Source organism: Phyllostomus hastatus, unplaced genomic scaffold (assembly GCF_019186645.2).
Source record: "Phyllostomus hastatus isolate PE091 unplaced genomic scaffold, TTU_PhHast_1.1 phas_scaffold_114, whole genome shotgun sequence".
Taxonomy (NCBI): domain Eukaryota; kingdom Metazoa; phylum Chordata; class Mammalia; order Chiroptera; family Phyllostomidae; genus Phyllostomus; species Phyllostomus hastatus.
The window spans coordinates 652742-668466 of record NW_025334006.1 but is presented as its reverse complement, the minus strand read 5'-3'; the positions used below and the strand labels follow the sequence as shown (position 1 = coordinate 668466).

General features: G+C 54.8%; 1 protein-coding gene across 2 annotated transcripts in view; it reads left to right on the top strand.

Moving 5' to 3' along the window:
• The window catches only part of TMEM178B (transmembrane protein 178B), a 322401-nt gene extending 307813 nt beyond the window's left edge, over positions 1 to 14588 (top strand). Inside the window, exon 4 of one of the 2 annotated variants that reach the window (XM_045855593.1) lies at positions 6182 to 14588. In XM_045855593.1, the coding sequence (XP_045711549.1) occupies positions 6182 to 6471 (290 nt within the window). In that variant the 3' untranslated portion in view covers positions 6472 to 14588. Of the gene's footprint in view, positions 1 to 4874 lie in introns of both variants that reach the window. The other variant, XM_045855594.1, reaches the window with a different exon arrangement.
• Positions 14589 to 15725: the final 1137 nt, after the last annotated feature.

The following is a 15725-nucleotide window of genomic DNA, read 5'->3' as shown; positions in this document are numbered from 1 at the left end:
GCGTCCAGGGGGTGGGGATGGTCATCCTGGGAAGCTGGGGCTGTTTGCACACTTGGAAGGAAGCACTTCTGTTGACGTAGTTCGTCACGCCCGTCGGCCACGCCTGCTCACTCACAGATGGAGTTTGCAAACAGGGACAGGAGTCGGGTCTGGAGGGCACCGTCCGCTCGGTGGCAGAGTCTCATTATTAGCACGGCTACCTGGGGAGGGGCGGCTCTTTCACCTGGACTTCCCGAGCTCCGACTCCAGGTGGGCGAGCGGCAGGGCAGAGAGGGTGATTAGATTCATTTCTCATTCCTGCCCGCCGACACTGACCGGTGGGGGCTGGCTGCCCGGAGGGCCAGGCTGAGGAGGGGTCCAACGCCCCTTCTGGAACCAGGGGGAAGCAGCGTTGAGACCCATCAGCCCTTTCTGCCGAAAGGCGTGGACTCCTAACAAATGAGGGCCCTCGGACCTGGCTGTCAGAGCACTGTCCCCGCAAGGACACACCTTGCTTGAGGTCCTCTTGTGCATGGGCTGAGCCTGTGCTTCTCAGAAACATTGAAGTCACTGGACTCCTCTCTTCAGATAAAAGTTCACATGGGAACAGATCAGAGCGGGGCCGTGCCGGCCAGAGAGAGGGGAGAGGCTTGGCAGCCCAGTTTGGAAAGTGCTGGGAGGCACGGCTGCAGAGGGAGCAGGACAGAGTCTGTCTGCAGGGGTGGCAGTTGAATTGTGGCCTCAGAGCAGCTAGATGAAGGCCGTTCCAGGCAAGGGGACAGCAAGGACAAAGGCCCTGGGGTGGGTCCAGGTTTAGCTAGTGTCAGACCCAGCGGGTCCTCACCTGCTGCACCCCCTGCCTCCCCCACTGTTTGTCAAAGCGCGCTGTTATTTCAGTTGTCAGAATGTGCTGCTAAGTAACGATCACAACACATCATTCAGGCAGTCCAATTACTGAGGCTCCGCCGTGAGCCTACATATATCCATGCCCAATTATTGGCACACCTTTCCAGGGTGGAATTTGTAAGTGCAGGCGTAGAGGAAAACAGAAATCCTTGCTCACAACAGAAAACAGCAGCAGATGTGGAAACTAGCCCGGCCTGTCCCAGGGCTTCCTCATGGTCCTGGGAGTTTCCTTACAAGTTGCATAGATGGCCCGTCTCAAGGGCCATCGTAAGGGACAGCCCTCAAAGCTTGCTCCCCCTCTGTGGAAAACGGGGGCAAAGCTAACAAACCAAAGAAATTCTAAAAGCGTTTAAAGTTCTCAGGACTGACAGGAAGCGGAGGCAGGAAGATCCCTCAATTAACTGCATTAACATAACGACCAGATGCAAGCTGTCAGGATGTGGGGCCGTTTCCAGTGGGCGGGCAGGCCCACAGAGGACCCTTTCTCTTCCCTCCTGATTCACTGCGATACCCTGCGTGTCCTGTGCACCCGCTGGCAGACTGCACCGTTGAAGGGTGCACATCCCGCTGTGCCAGCCGCAGGCTACCCGGGAGGGTCGAAACCTGCTTGAGGTCGACCTCCCTTCCCAGGACAGGTCCCTGGGCTTACTCAGGAATAGCGTACACCTGTCCCTGAAAAGGTGTTTTTTAAACCCCCCTCTGAACACCCAGTTCATAGAAAGTCCCTGGGTGCCCTCGCTCCCATCCAGAGCTTTGATTTGTAAAAAGATGGCTCAGCCCGCCTCTCCAGCGCAGAACCTTCCATCAGACCCCAGATCCACGACCCAGGGGCCTTCGCTTCCCAGATCTGACCCAGCGAGTGCGCGCGCACACTCCCTTCCTGCCCTGCGTCTAAACTTTAGTAAATAATGTCACTCGTCGCGTGCCCAGGTTTCCAAAGGAACAGAAAGCGTTCTCGAGGCCCGAGCAGGCCAGCCCGGGTTTGTTGGAAATTGGGATTTGAAGCTGATGTCAAAATGAAGCTATGTTAGCTATCGCACTCCCGGGCAGTCCCTCTCTCTCTCTCTCTCTCTCTCTCTCTCCCTCTCTCCCTCTCTCCCTCTCTCCCTCTCTCTCTCTCTCTCTCTCTCTCTCTCTCTCTCTCTCTCTCCCTGTTCTGCTCCGCAGCTGCTCCTCCCTCTGCCCCCCTCTGCTTCCTTCCCCTCCTGGATCTGTGTGTCAGGGCTATCCGCAGGGCCTCAGCCCCAGCACTGGGGCCTCACCCGGCCGGTCAGCAGGAATCATCAAGGAACTTTTAAAAGGAAGACTCCTGCCCTCTCCCCTGCACCCCTCCCAACCCCCCCCAAGAGATTGTGATTCAGAAAGTTGGGGTGAGACCTAATCTGGCCTGGGTACCATCTGTGGAATTCTGTCTGAAGCCCAGTGCCCAGCAGGAGGGCCCTGGGGTGCTTCGTAACTCCCCCAAGTCTAGGACCACTGTTCTCCCGAGTAATGATGGTGCCCTATGTGTTTGCGCACCGCAGCTGTCCCTACACACTTGCCTGTACACAAGCGCACACACACACACGTTCATACACACCTGAGCACCACTGCACACATATGTATGTGCACACATCACACATGTATGTATGCACACCTACATTCATGCAGCCCCTCTGCCCAGGTCACCCCTGATGCCTGGCTTTCAGTGGCCTCTCCAAGCAACCATTCACTCAACAGTCATTCACCCCTGCTCTGTCCCCGCCTTGCAGCCCCTCCTCCCTACTCCCTGATGACTGCAGTGGCCTAACTGACCTCTGCACTGTCCTCTCCACCTGCCTGGAACTCAGTGGTCTTTGGTGATGCAGATCGGAGACACCAAAGTACCCCACCCCCTGCAGGCCCTGCCCGGAGAGCTCCACCCTCAGAGCCCAGAGAGCAGTGTTCGCCCCAATATCCGGGGCTCGCCCTGAGCCCTGCTCCGACAGCCACGCCTCCGACACAGCCTCGGCACCTGAACGTGCTCCGATCTGCGTCTCTGTTTCCAGGCAGGACCATTTGCTTAATCTGGAACGCGGTCACTGCGTCAGAGGAACGCGTATCTCCACAAAGACCTCCCCAGAGTCTGTGCGACAGGCCCTTTCACTGCTCCCTTACCCGCTTCGGGGCTGGTCACTCAGGAACAAAGCAAAGCAAAAATATAGATTTAGATTTTTAAAAAAACTTTGCTGGCTTGATAGATGATGGTCTATGACGATGCTTTTAATTTTAGTTCTCTGGTTGTTGGTGAAATTGAGCATTTTTCACATTTATTGCCCATTTGTGTTTCTTCCTCTGTGATCGGAACCTTGGGCCATTAAGTTTCATCTTTGCCCAATAAAACCTTCTTCCTGACCCACTGGTTCCCAAGTGCAGTCGTTGGACCAGCGGTATCTGCATCACCCAGGACCTTGTTAAAACCCTGATTCTCCAGCCACACCCAGACCCTCTGAACCCAAAACTGCGGAGGTGGGGGGCCCACCAGTCAGCCTCGACGTGCCTCTGGGACCCAGACGACCTTACCCTCGACCGAGCAATACAGAATTCATGTGGAACCCGGGGGTGCAACGGAGGGGACCCATGGCGGGTCCCACCTTGCGTGAGCCCCGTCCCGAATAGCACAGAAGAAAGACCGTCAACTCTGGAGCTGGCCTGCCTGAGTTCCCGGCCTGGCACTCCCAGTTTCCAGCCGTGTGATGTTGGGCGAGCGGTTTAAGCTCTCGGGGCCTCAAGTGCCTCAATCAGTAAAGTGGCAATAATAACATAACCTCCTTCAAAGGTTTGTCTTGAGGATGAAAGGGCCAGTACATGAGAAGCACTTAGCACAGTTCCTAGCATGCAACACTAGACAATGTTAGGTCCGATGGGTGTCGGCCCTAACTGTGGCCCTTTAAATTATCCCAAGTTCATGGGCCTGAGGGCTGGAGGCAAGAGGTCTTCCATACATGTAAACAGAGCACACCTCTCTTGTTCCTGACCCCTAAAAAATACCCTCCTCCCTCTGCCTTCCGTCAACCCAACCCAGCCTTTCCACACTGTGCACACTCCTTCAGGCCACGGCCTCCGTTAGTGGCCACTGAAGAAACACAAGGTACAGAAAATACTGAGAAAAGCTCTTGAACTCATTTTAGGCACACCACATAGCTCTACCGGTTAAAAATGGGTGTGTACCCCTGCAGCACTTTGTAACATCTGGTCTTTCACAGCAGGTTTCTCATTGGTCCGTGGGGGTGATGTGTTTGCACAGAGGAGGCCCTAATGGGAAGGGAGCCCACGGAATGCCTCGCGAGACGAGGTTGGAAGAGTCAACGTCCACACACTGGGCTGCAAACCCTCGTGGGGAGAGGTGGGGTGTAGGGGCGCCCAGAGGGCGCCGATCCCGCTGCTGCTCTGTGAAAGTGTCTCTCGTAGGGTCCCTGCGCTGGGGAACTGTCCCGCAGGAAACAGGACAGGGTTTCCCGGATGTCGACGACCTGCGGGCAGAGATGGGTCGAAGGAAACCCCAACAGTGTGTAGTAAGACATTATCTGCAGAAAGAGACGAATAAAGCTATTTTTCTCTTTGAAGAAGTAGTCAAGGGGATGCGTTCTGTGTCTCCAAAGAAAGACAGTGGATTTTTAAGTGCTTTAGGAAAATGAACCGAGGGCTCTCTGCCTCCCTCCATGCTGCGTGAAACTCTGCCGGGGCGTTTACTGGGTCTTCTCCCAAAGGAGGTGCCTCCCCAGTTTGTCGGAGACGGGCAGTCGCTGGAGAGCAAGGAAGCTTTGATCCTTTAACACATTCTCCTCTCGCTGACTGTGTCCAGGTGTTGAACTTGCGAGCCGGTTCCTCCTACCCGACCTTTTCTTTTTTCTTCTGACTCGGGAGCACTGAAACTGCGATAACCCTCACTCTTTCTTTGTCTCTTCCTCTCCTCTCCTCTCCCCTCCCTTCTCTGCCCCCCCCACCCCGTCTCTCCCCCTGCCCTTCAGGAACCTTCTGCATCATATCACTGTGCACCTGTGTGGCCGGGATCAACTTCGAGCTGTCCCGCTACCCTCGCTACCTGTATGGACTCCCCGACGACATCAGCCATGGCTACGGATGGTCCATGTTCTGCGCGTGGGGGGGCCTGGGCCTCACGCTCATCTCGGGGTTCTTCTGTACCTTGGCCCCTTCTGTCCAACCTGTCCCGAGGACCAACTGCCCCAAATCCAGACCCGAGAATGGGACAGTGTGCTAAAAAACAAACGCCCCCCCCCAACACACATATATATATATAAATATATATATAATATACATATATAAAACAAAACTCGATCCAGACGATGCTAGTGCCAAGGAGAGTGGAGTGGGCTCAGGCACCCGCATCCTGTCGGACTTCGTCTTTGTTGCCTCGTCCCCGAGATGGGGACGGCGTTCCCACCACGCGGCTCTTCCATCACTTCTTACCTTCTGGCTCCATGGTTCCCTGAAGACGCAGTGAACGCCCCGCTCACAACAGCCTCCCGGTCCCCGTCACGCACGAGGACGGGGCGGCGGGCTGGGAAGGGACCGGCCAGCGGGCTGCAGCGCACCGAGGGGGAGTCGGAAGGGCCACCCCCTGGGCCGTCACCCCGGCACCAGCCACGTGGCGGAGAAGCAGAGCTGTCATTCACCGAACGGAGTCGGGGGCGGAGCCTCCCCTCCTCGGGCTCCTCCCCTTCCGGTTTCCTTCCTGGCGCCCCAGCCGCGCGCAAGAAACGGAGGGGGAAACAAAGCGAGAAGGAAGTTTCCTCGTAGCCATCAAACTTTTGGACAAAGCTCAGGAGGTGGAGAGGGGGCGAGAACAACCTGCTGAGAGGCGAGGTCCGCGTCAATGAAAGGACGCTTCGGCGGATGCTCAGAAAACCCAGTCTTACCGTCCAGCTGCCTTACACCCAGTTAGACAAGAGGCTGCCCTCCCCTCGCCCCACCTGCACTCCCTGGGCAGACCGGAGCCTTGGAGTGATGCTGTCGTGTGTGTGTGTGTGTGTGTGTGTGTGTGTGTGTGTGTGTGTGTGTGTAACTATTTCCGGTGGCTTCCTTTTTTCCTTTTCACCTTTTAAAATGGAAACACTGCATTATGCCTGCTGTCTCTCTCCCCACCGGGGCGGTTTCAGGGCCCAGCTCCGAGGCCCTGACACCAGGAGGAATAATGAGGGGCAGGCCCACGTGGGTGCCAGTTCTGCAGCTTCTGATCCCCAGCGTGTGTGCGTGTGGCGGATGTTTCCTGAGTGTAGGTTTTACCGTTTGTGTTGCATTTTTCTGTTATTTTTAGTGCAGCTGAAATTCCCAGAGGGCAGAGCCGAGAACAAACCCGCTGGGCAGAGGACCCCGTTGGTTCTTCACAGGACAGTGCGGGGTGCAGCACGGGATTTAAACCCTCTCCTTGCAGAAGTCCTCGACGCAGCTGGGCCCACGAGCCGTGCGCGAACAGCGGGGACACGGTTCAGGAGGGGGACAGAAGTGGCCCCTGCTGTGGTCGTACGAGTCTGTGCCCCCAACGAGACCTTTTCCTCCCCATCCTGGAGGCGGCCCTTCGTCACTGGACATCCACCCCTTCCCTAGAGGCCACGTCCGTGCAGAGGAAAGAAAATGGGTCACGTGCAGAGAGCGCACCTCCGTGTCCCCTGGGCCCACGTTTGTATGATATGATGTAAATTAATGGAGAACTCTCGACGTTTCCCCTCCTCCTCCTCCTCCTCCTTCCCTCTCGATAGTCAAAGCCAGGAACCCCAAAAGAGCCGTCCCAGAGGCCAGCCCCCAGATGGAGGTGGTGCCAGTGCAGCCCTGAGCCTCCGGCTCCTTCGCGCACACCGGCACACTGCGGGCGATGGAGCTGCAGAGGCGGCCAGCGAGGCGTGGAGGCTGTAGGGGCAGGGGCAGCGGAGGGCCACCTCGGTGACCCTGCTGGGGCCGAGCCGCCCCGCAGAGGCAGGAGAGAGTCCCCGAGCTCTAGAGCCGAGAATTCAGTTGCTTCAGAAATGAATGCGCTTTGGAAACTTTGCCCACCAACCTCTCAGCAGCCTCCCCTCCCGCCGGCGCCCTGTCTTTCCTAGCTCCGCCTCCAGGGCCCACCTCCTCTTCTCACCCACTAACCGCTGGGCCTCTGCCGCTCCCTGCGCCAGGCCGTGCGTCCTGCCTGTGTCCTCCTCTGCCCTTCTGACTGCGCGCGACTCCCATGGGACAGGACACCCGGTGTGCACGGTGGGCCTGAGTGTGGGTCTCTGTGTGTGCGGACACCTCCGGTTCAGTTTGCGTGTGTTCGCCCATACGTACCTGGGCGCAGGTGTTGGGTGTCCTCTTCAAGGCTTCCTGGCCAGCGGCGCTTGCCAGCTTCTGCAGGAGGTCTCGCGTGTGAGTGCGTGCCCTGGGTACGGGCATGCGGGGTGCTGAGGGGGAGGGGTACAGGCAGGAAATGCCGCTAGCTTCCAACTTAGCTTCTAAGGATCTTTGTAAAACAGAGGCTCTAGTCTATAAGAAGGGAAGTCATTTTCAGGAACATCCAGTTTTCAATTGTACGGGGAATTGTGTTTTTAAAAAGTTAGATTTCCCTCTGAAGGCGAAGGCGGCGTACTTGGGCTTGAGGATAAGTGAGAAGTATCTCAGATGGAGAGGCCTCGTCTTCCTTGCCAGTGTCCTGAATGGGTTCCGCTGAGCAGAGAGAGGCGGGGGTCCAGGAGGGTGCTCTAGGGGCAGAGGGCTGGTGTGTGGCCGGGCCCGCATTCCAGCTGTTTTGCAGTTGCAGGAAAGTGGGGAAGGAATCCTAAATGGGGCCATTTGCTGTCAACCCTTTAAAGTTCAGTGACCGCATGTGTGAGGATCCCCCCTCGCAGACCTCTCCCTATTTACACCCTCTTGTTTCTGTGCCACGCTCGCCCTAGACGGGTCGTCCACGCTCTCCAAGTGCTAATCTGTGTGACAGGCATTGACGCAGCTTACCGCGTCCCTTCGAAACCTCCCTGAAGTTGTCAGGAGGACTCTTGGGAGAGAAGCAAACCATCAGGGGCCCAGTCACCATCCGCTGGGTAGACGCTCTGAGCCGCCTTTTCCGGGGAATGGGGCCAGACAGGTCCACGCAGGCGCATACACACACACACTCTGTGGGGTCCGGTCCTGCTTGGAGTCCAGAAAGTGCCCAGCGGCGTGACCGGGATGGAAGCCCTTATGCATGGCAAGTCCTGACCAATGGGCAACTCCCCAGGTGACCTTGATCCCTCCAGCCTGGGAGCTGGAGGTCAGATCAAAGCTTCCTGGTCCAAGCAGTTGCTAAAGGTTCGTGGTGTGAGGTGGCTGAGGAATAAGACAAGGAAGAAGGGGGGGGACCTTGACCGAAAGACTCTATAAGTTGGGTTCTGCTAACTTGACATCAGAGTAGAACCCAATCCTCTGAGGGATTTAGGGTCAGCAACTTCACCTCACTGAGGCCAGCTCGAGTTCAAATTCCTTGCAGGTGTACATGCAAGATCTGTGACCTTGTGTGTGTGTTTTGAGCTCCGTGCCTAGGGGCCCCTTGAGCTTTTGTTTCCTTCCTTGTCTGTGAGATTGAGGATTCAGGCGAGTAGGGCATCTGCCTAGAAAGAGGTCCTGTTTCTCTCTCTCCCCATTTGGGGAATTAGGGTTTCTTCTCTTTCCTTCCCATCTCTTGTCCACTTTCCTTCTGTGTCAACGTCGGTCCGTTAAAATCGTTACAGAATTTGTCTCTAGAGGCTGGTGCACTCCTTGTTTGAGAGGCAGCCCCTTCCTTGTTTGGTGTGGCCGTAGGTTTTATAAGCAGGTCTGTGGCTCCTGGGTATCAAGATATTAAAAAAAATGTGCCTGTTCCAGCTGCAACCTTTCTGCAACCCCCAGCCTTTCAGCTTCAGGGACCAGGAAGTCATGAAGGCTTGACAACTCCACCCATCCCAGACCGCACGTCCGTAACAGCACCTCGGGCCCGGTGCCGTGCTGGTGTGTGCTGTTGCTGGGGACAAGGGAAGAAGGTGTCCCGAGACCCCGAGACTGGGCCCTGCATATTAACATGTACCCACAGTCGTCACCTGTGCTTGTGCTGAGTTAGCAAGAAGACACGCCGCTTGGTCTCCGAAGAGTCAGGGCCAGAGTAACGAGATCGAGTACATCACCCAGAGACAGCTGGAGTTGCCTCTGTCTTCACCTGGCTGGTTCTGAAAGCACTCGTTCACTGGCTTTCGAGTATGTGGGGAGAAGGAATGGGAAGAAATACCCTCTGGCCATCTTCGGTAGCGTTTCCGTCGGGTGTCCGCCCGGTCCTTAGAACGGAGGTGAGGCCAGCTCTCCTCCGTCCGTGCTCCCTCTGCCCCAGAGCCCACCCGTCCCGGTGGGCGCGTGCAGCCCTTTCCAGGGAAACACAAGTCATCTCCAGAGGTGATTTCATCACAGGTAAAAACATTTGGTGCACGCCAGCCAGGCTGGCTTCTGGCCTGTCTTCCAGCTGGTATATAATGAATTAATTAGTCAGGGGACAGACATTGAAACAAACCCCCCTGAGCTGACAGACACGAGAGATTCCGGTGTCTCTTCTGAGCGGCCAGCGTGGAGGGCTGTGCTTGCCCCCTTCCTGTGGGTGCCGCCCTGGTGCAAAAATGCTTCTTTGACATTACCGTGAGTTCTTAGACTACGCTGCTATTGGCTACTTGATTTTTTTTTCCAAAATAATATAGGCTCATTATAGAGAATTGGAAAAATAAAATACAAGAATGACTAAGATCGTTCATCCTTCCATCACTCTGAGGCATCCCAGGGTCCTGGCCCCAGCGTTTCCCGGTCAGTTGTGGTCTCTGGTTTGGAAGTCGGGGCTAGGAGGGCGGCCCAGGTCGCAGAACCACAGTGACCTCTCCGTGTGGAGTTGACCTTGTCTGTGTTCTTGGCAGCAAGAGCCCGGGGCTCTGCCCTCAAAGAGAGCAAAGAGGCCGTTGAAAAAGCTCAGTGCCGAATGTAGCAGCAGTCTTGGAACAGAGCTAAAAGTTTCCTACTTTGGGCTTTTCTTTTTTTCTCTTTTCTTTCCTTTCCTTTCCTTTCCTTTCCTTTCCTTTCCTTTCCTTTCCTTTCCTTTTTTTTGCATGCCCTCTCTATCCAATTGTAGGTGCAAGAGCTCTGAAGCTGCAGCAACTCAATAATCTGGCCACCCTTGTACAACCCAGTCCCCGTAAACCTCCTTTCGCTCAGCACCACCATGATCTGCAGCTCTGGGCACTGTGTCTTCTCCGTACTTGAACTTCCTCATCCACGCAGTGAGGAGAGTGCTAACACTTTACCTCATGGTATACGAAGGGTGACAAGGAAATGGCAAAGTGATTTGCAAGCACGAAGTGCCACATAAATTGTGCACCGTTCAGATTACCCTGCCGCAGCCACGTCCCCACGGACGGCGGAGAGGCTGGCCCGGAGGGATCGGCCGGTCATCCTGGCCGCGGGTCTAGGGATGTTATCTCATCATTCAGGTCCCTCCACGAAGCTGGCTCCCTGACTGAGTCAGTCCCAGGCTTCATTCCTTTTGTCCAAAGCCAGTTTTGCGAAGGGCGCTCTTACTGCCTCTTGCTGATTCCCGCAGGTGATGGAATGAGTCAACCCTATGGGACAGATCACATACATTAGTGAGAAAAGTTGACTGTACAAACCAAGGCACGTGGTCAGTGCCTTAGTGTTTTCTTTACCGTCCTCCTAACATTACATCTCGCTGCACAGGCCCAAGTGGTGGGAGAAGATCAGATTCTGAAACATGTCCGTGGTCCATTCGGTTTAAGATGGGAACACGTTCCAAGGAACTGGGACCTTTCCTTGGTAGGTGCAGCTAATGGCGTCATCAGAAGAGTGTGGGTTCTTTTAGGAATTCCTTCCGATGGAGTATTCACGGGGACGGGTTCTGGGTGTGACCCTGCTGGGGAAGACGGACCCCTAGGGTCTACGCAAGGGAGGAATCCACTTCAGCAGGGCCTGCACACTTTCTGCTCTGCAGGCGAGCGGGCTTTGGTGTTACGGTGAGAGCTTCCCTAAGGAACAGGGGAGCAACCCCCCTGAAGGGGTGCTTGCTCACTGTGGAGGGTGAGAAACCTGGGGGTGAGCTTGGAGGCTGCGCAGCGGAAGCTCACACCCGGCCGCTCTTTGACACACGCTAACCTCAGCGATCGCAACCCCTCCTCTTGCATTTCCGGGGACTGGCTGTCCCTCCTTGGGGAGTTCTCTGTCCCTCTGTCCCTCTGTCCTCTCCTGCCTCCCATCTCTCCCTCTGGGTCAGCCTCTCCCTTCCCCCCCGGGCACCTGCAGGCCCTTTCCAGCCCGGACGTGTCGGGTGTCTGTGTGAGTGCGACGATGCCTTTCCCGGAGAGTGTTTCCACGGACTCACCCTCCGTTCCCGCCTCTGGTGTGACCGTGTTGCTGTTCCAGACTCCCTGTAAAAATGTACAAATAGAAGTGGAAACCGAACGCCAGGGGGAGGGACTTGGACTAAAGGAATGCACAGATGTGGCCCTCAGTTTTCGGAGGACTGCCCCCAGGCCTGACTGGGGGGGACCTGGGAGGACAGAAGCCATGGGCATAGGACAGTTGTCCGGTTGTTCCTCTGACAGTCACTAGTGTGTGCTTGGAGCTCTCTGTTTGCCTTTCAAGTACAATATCCTTTTCCAAAAAGCGAAAGCAAGTCATCAGAGTCCAAAAGGTACAGGTGATCGCGAAGGTCAGCGCAGAGACCTGACCCTGGGGTCGCACGGGCAGCTCTGTCACTGGCTTGCTCGCCGCCTCAGGGACGCCTTGTTACCTCACCATGCCTCCGTGTCCTCCCAGCCAAGCGGGGGCAGGGGGCTCCTTGGCCATTCTGCTGCTATTTCTAGAGCGGCTGGGAGCCCACGCTGGGGCGTGCTCACGTCCCGGAGGTGCATCGGGAGGGTCCCTCCCTGCTGGTCTCGCCCGCCTCCCTCCCGTCCTCAGAAAGCAGCCTCGAGCTCCCGGCCGGCTTGGGCGCGGAGTCCAAAGCCTTCGATCTGCCTGTCATCCTCAGATGCCTTCCCCCAGCCCCTCTTTGACGATCTCACTCCACTGTTGCTGCTGACAGGGCTGGGCTGAGCCGGGGCAGGAGAAGCACTGTCGTCACAGGGCGTGATGGCATGTGAAGCTCTCTGTGACCTATGGCTCCCCGCACAGACCCGGCAGGCGGCGCCCCGAGCGGGGAGTCTGGCTGAGGGATGTGGCCGGATCAGAGGGAAGACATCCCCGGCGGGCGGCGGGGCTGAGGCAGTGGGCGGCAGAGGTGGCATTAAGATACAGGACCCTTTTAAAGGGAAAATGCCAGGATCGCAGAGCATCCTCAGTGTGGTGACAGAGAAGGAGCCCCCAAAGGCAGGGCACCCTGAAATAAGAGGAAGTGGGAAAGAGGAGCCGAGCGGTGATCTTAGAACCTAAAGAGCGGTCTCCCCCTGGGCCTGGAAGACCAGCTGCCCCGGGAGGGGTGTTCACACTGGGCTCGGCCGGGGACCTGGCCCCTCCCCTTCCGTGGCACCTTCTTTCCAACCCTGCCTCTTCTCTGATGGTCCGCCTGGGTCATCTCTGGGGCAAGGGAAGCAATTTAAAGATCGTATTTATTTATTTTAGAGAGACGGGAAGGAAGGGAGAGAGAAAGGGTGAGAAACAGCAATGTGCAAGAGATACCTCTCGAGCGCCCCCAACTGGGGACCTGACCTGCAACCCAGCCATGTGCCCTGACGGGGAATGGAACCGGTGACCTCTCGGTTCGCAGGCTGGCACCCAGTCCACTGAGCCACACCCTTCGGAGCAAGGAAGGCAGTTTAAACCAGTGCTGTCCAACAGAGATATCACAAGAGCCACAAATGCAATTTTACATATCAGTCAAGGTAGAGATAAAAATAGGAGCCCCATTTTTCGAAGTCCAGAGAAACAGGCAAAATTCATTTTAACACAGATTTCAACCCAACATGTGAAAAGCTATTGTTATTTTAACAGGGAATCAATATAAAAAATTACCGAGTAGGATATGTTTTTTTTTTTCTTTGAAGAAAGCCTTCAAAATCCGATGCACATTTTATTCTTAGAAAATATCTCAGTTTGGATCGGCCACATTTCCAGGGCTCAATAACCCCATGTGGCTACTGGCTCTTGTATAGGACAGCGAAGGCTGGGACTCTGTCGCAAGACAGAAGGGGATTCTTCTCACCTGGGAGTCCCTCAGCTCTGACATCCAACAGAGGCTAGAGGTCAGGGTTAGCCCAGAGGAGAAGGGGTAGGAGCCGTGTCCAGGCTGCTGTCATGTCTTGCCCTACTTGCTGAGCTAGAGAAGACCAATGCTTATCAAGTACATGTCACAACCGCCCCAGAGGGGTATCAGCACTGCCCCTGGGCATAGCCCCAGTGACCTGTGGAGATCCTAGAGGCCAAAGCAGGTCACTTTCTCCTGCTACAGGAGCATGAGCTTATCCCTTATCCAGGCCCAATTGTCTTACACAAGTGATGGGTGTGTGGCCTGGGGGGCGGGGCAGGCAGGGTTTTCCTCGTCAAGAATAAAGATTGTCACCACCTTCTGTCATCTGTTCCAGTCACCCGCTAATAACATCTCACCAATATTTGGAGCTATTTGCTCAGCACTCAATTTCCTTAAATCTGTGTCTTAGAGTCAAATGCTAGAAGGGGATATGCTGGGAGGAGCAGCGGCCGCAGGCAAACTGGGTCTCCTGAGAGGTGGCAGTGACAAGCTCTGTCCTTTGCCCTGGTACTCGGTCCACCATTGCCTATCTCCTCCCTGTCTGGGACCTTCCTTACATTTAGAGAAACCTCTTTTGTTCGGGAAGAGAAAAGACAAATTGCAAGATCATAGTGCAGAGAACAGAATAAAATGCAAGCAAGCGACCCCTCATTCTCAAAGCCTTTCAAAGAGCCAATATGACAAGGTTCAACACATTTGAAATACAGTATAACATTCTGAGCCTTGTTTCTGAGTGCAAGAAAATGAGCCGATTTGGTATGTTTTATATGTGGTCATTAGACAGGGACCATAGCCGACAAAACTCTCCAACACCTGGCGTGTTTATGGTCCACCAGATTATTGCTCAGTCAATATGAATTTATTTACCTTTGATTTGCATAGTGCTTTCTGATTGGTCAAAGAGCGGCGTGTACTGCAGGATTCCAACACGCCTCTGCCCTGGGAGGTAGCAATTCCTGTGGTTATTGGTGCTACAATAAGATTAAATATTATGTTAATGTGTTCTGATACGATGTGAATAAATGTGTTGTTTAATCTTAATAAGAATGCTACATCTTATCAGATCTACTGTACTGTCTGTTCCTTCTCATAATTAATTAATTACACGAAAGGTGATCCAAACCAGATCTTGAAACTATTGTGCTATTCTGAGAGGTGAATTTCACGGGGAAGTGGGAGGGGGGATGAAAAGGGAAATTGCCAGGTTCCTGGGACTTTGAGAGGACTGAGGAAGCAGAGAGCATCTGGGGACTTCACTGACACTGACTGCATCGTGCAATTTTCTTTTTCAAATTGGCAGAAATATTGTATTTCCATCGATCGAAGAAAAAAAAGGTGTCTGGTAATTAATTAAATGACTTGTTCATGGAAAAAAAATAAAAATAAATAACCTGTCAGTTGTGGAATGTAAACTGATTAAACAATTAAATAAAGAAGATCATGTTGTGTGTTTTAAGCGATGGTGTCTGCTTGGGGAAGCGGGGGAGGCCCTGCTGTAGCTGAGAGAGGACGATGTTTCCCTCTCAGGTGTTGTATAAAAAAAAATAGAATCACTCTTACGTAGACAGCAGGCCGAAAACTCTAATCTCGAAGGGCATAGACAGTGACCATCTCAAGCACGTGTAAGCCAACGGTACATGCTTTCACAGCTGGGCGAGGAGACGATGGGGAGGCACCCAGAAAAGAAGGGAGGGACCGCTGTGTTTCTCCCGTTGCTGACAGCGATCCCCTTTTTTTAGAGACTTTAGGAGATGCTGGGATTACTGGCTACATTCTAACCCCTCAACCTGTTTCCTTGCTATCAACAAGGAGAGAAATCTCTCTCACATCTTTGCCTTCTCTGGCCCTAACTTAGAATCACAGAGTTCCTTCCCACCCACGTGCCACCTATCTATCCATCTATCTATCCATCTATCTATCCATCCATCCATCCTCAGCCGAGGATATGTTTATTAGTTTTAGAGAGGAAGGGGGAAAGAGAAACATTGATGTGAGAAAGAAACATTGATCAGTTACCCCCTGTTGACACCCTGACCAGGGATCAAACCTCAACCCAGGTATGTGCCCTGATTGGGGATCGAATCCACAGCCTTTTGGTGTATGGGATGAAGCTCCACCCAACCGAGCCACCTGGCCAAGGCCACCCACACCCCTTTGAAAAGCTTCTGGCTCAGGGCTGGGTGGGGCAGCGAGGGAGGAAGGGAGGGTGGTGGGAGGCGTGTGCTTTTCGAAGGGTGGTGTGTGTCAGCCAGCATCTGTTGTTTTAAGGAAGAGGAGCTGGCAGCTCCAAGGAAAAGCGATGTCCTGACGACACGCGGTTCCGGAAGCTCGCAGCACAGGCGAGGAGAAACGATCACCCAGGGGTTGGTCTCACACGCAGTGCAGTCTGGGCCCCGGACACTGCGCCGGCCTGGAGACCGTGTGTTGGCTCCGCGGCCGCCTTCGCCGGGATGAACCCCAGGTCCCCGCTGCTCTCCGAGTCCCAGGTGGCGCCCCGCCCAGGGGCGATGGGAAAACAGGCCGAGAGTCTTCAGCTTCTCTGCTGGGTGGTGAGCTCTGCCCGCCACCAAGTTCACAGAGCAGACAGTTCCCC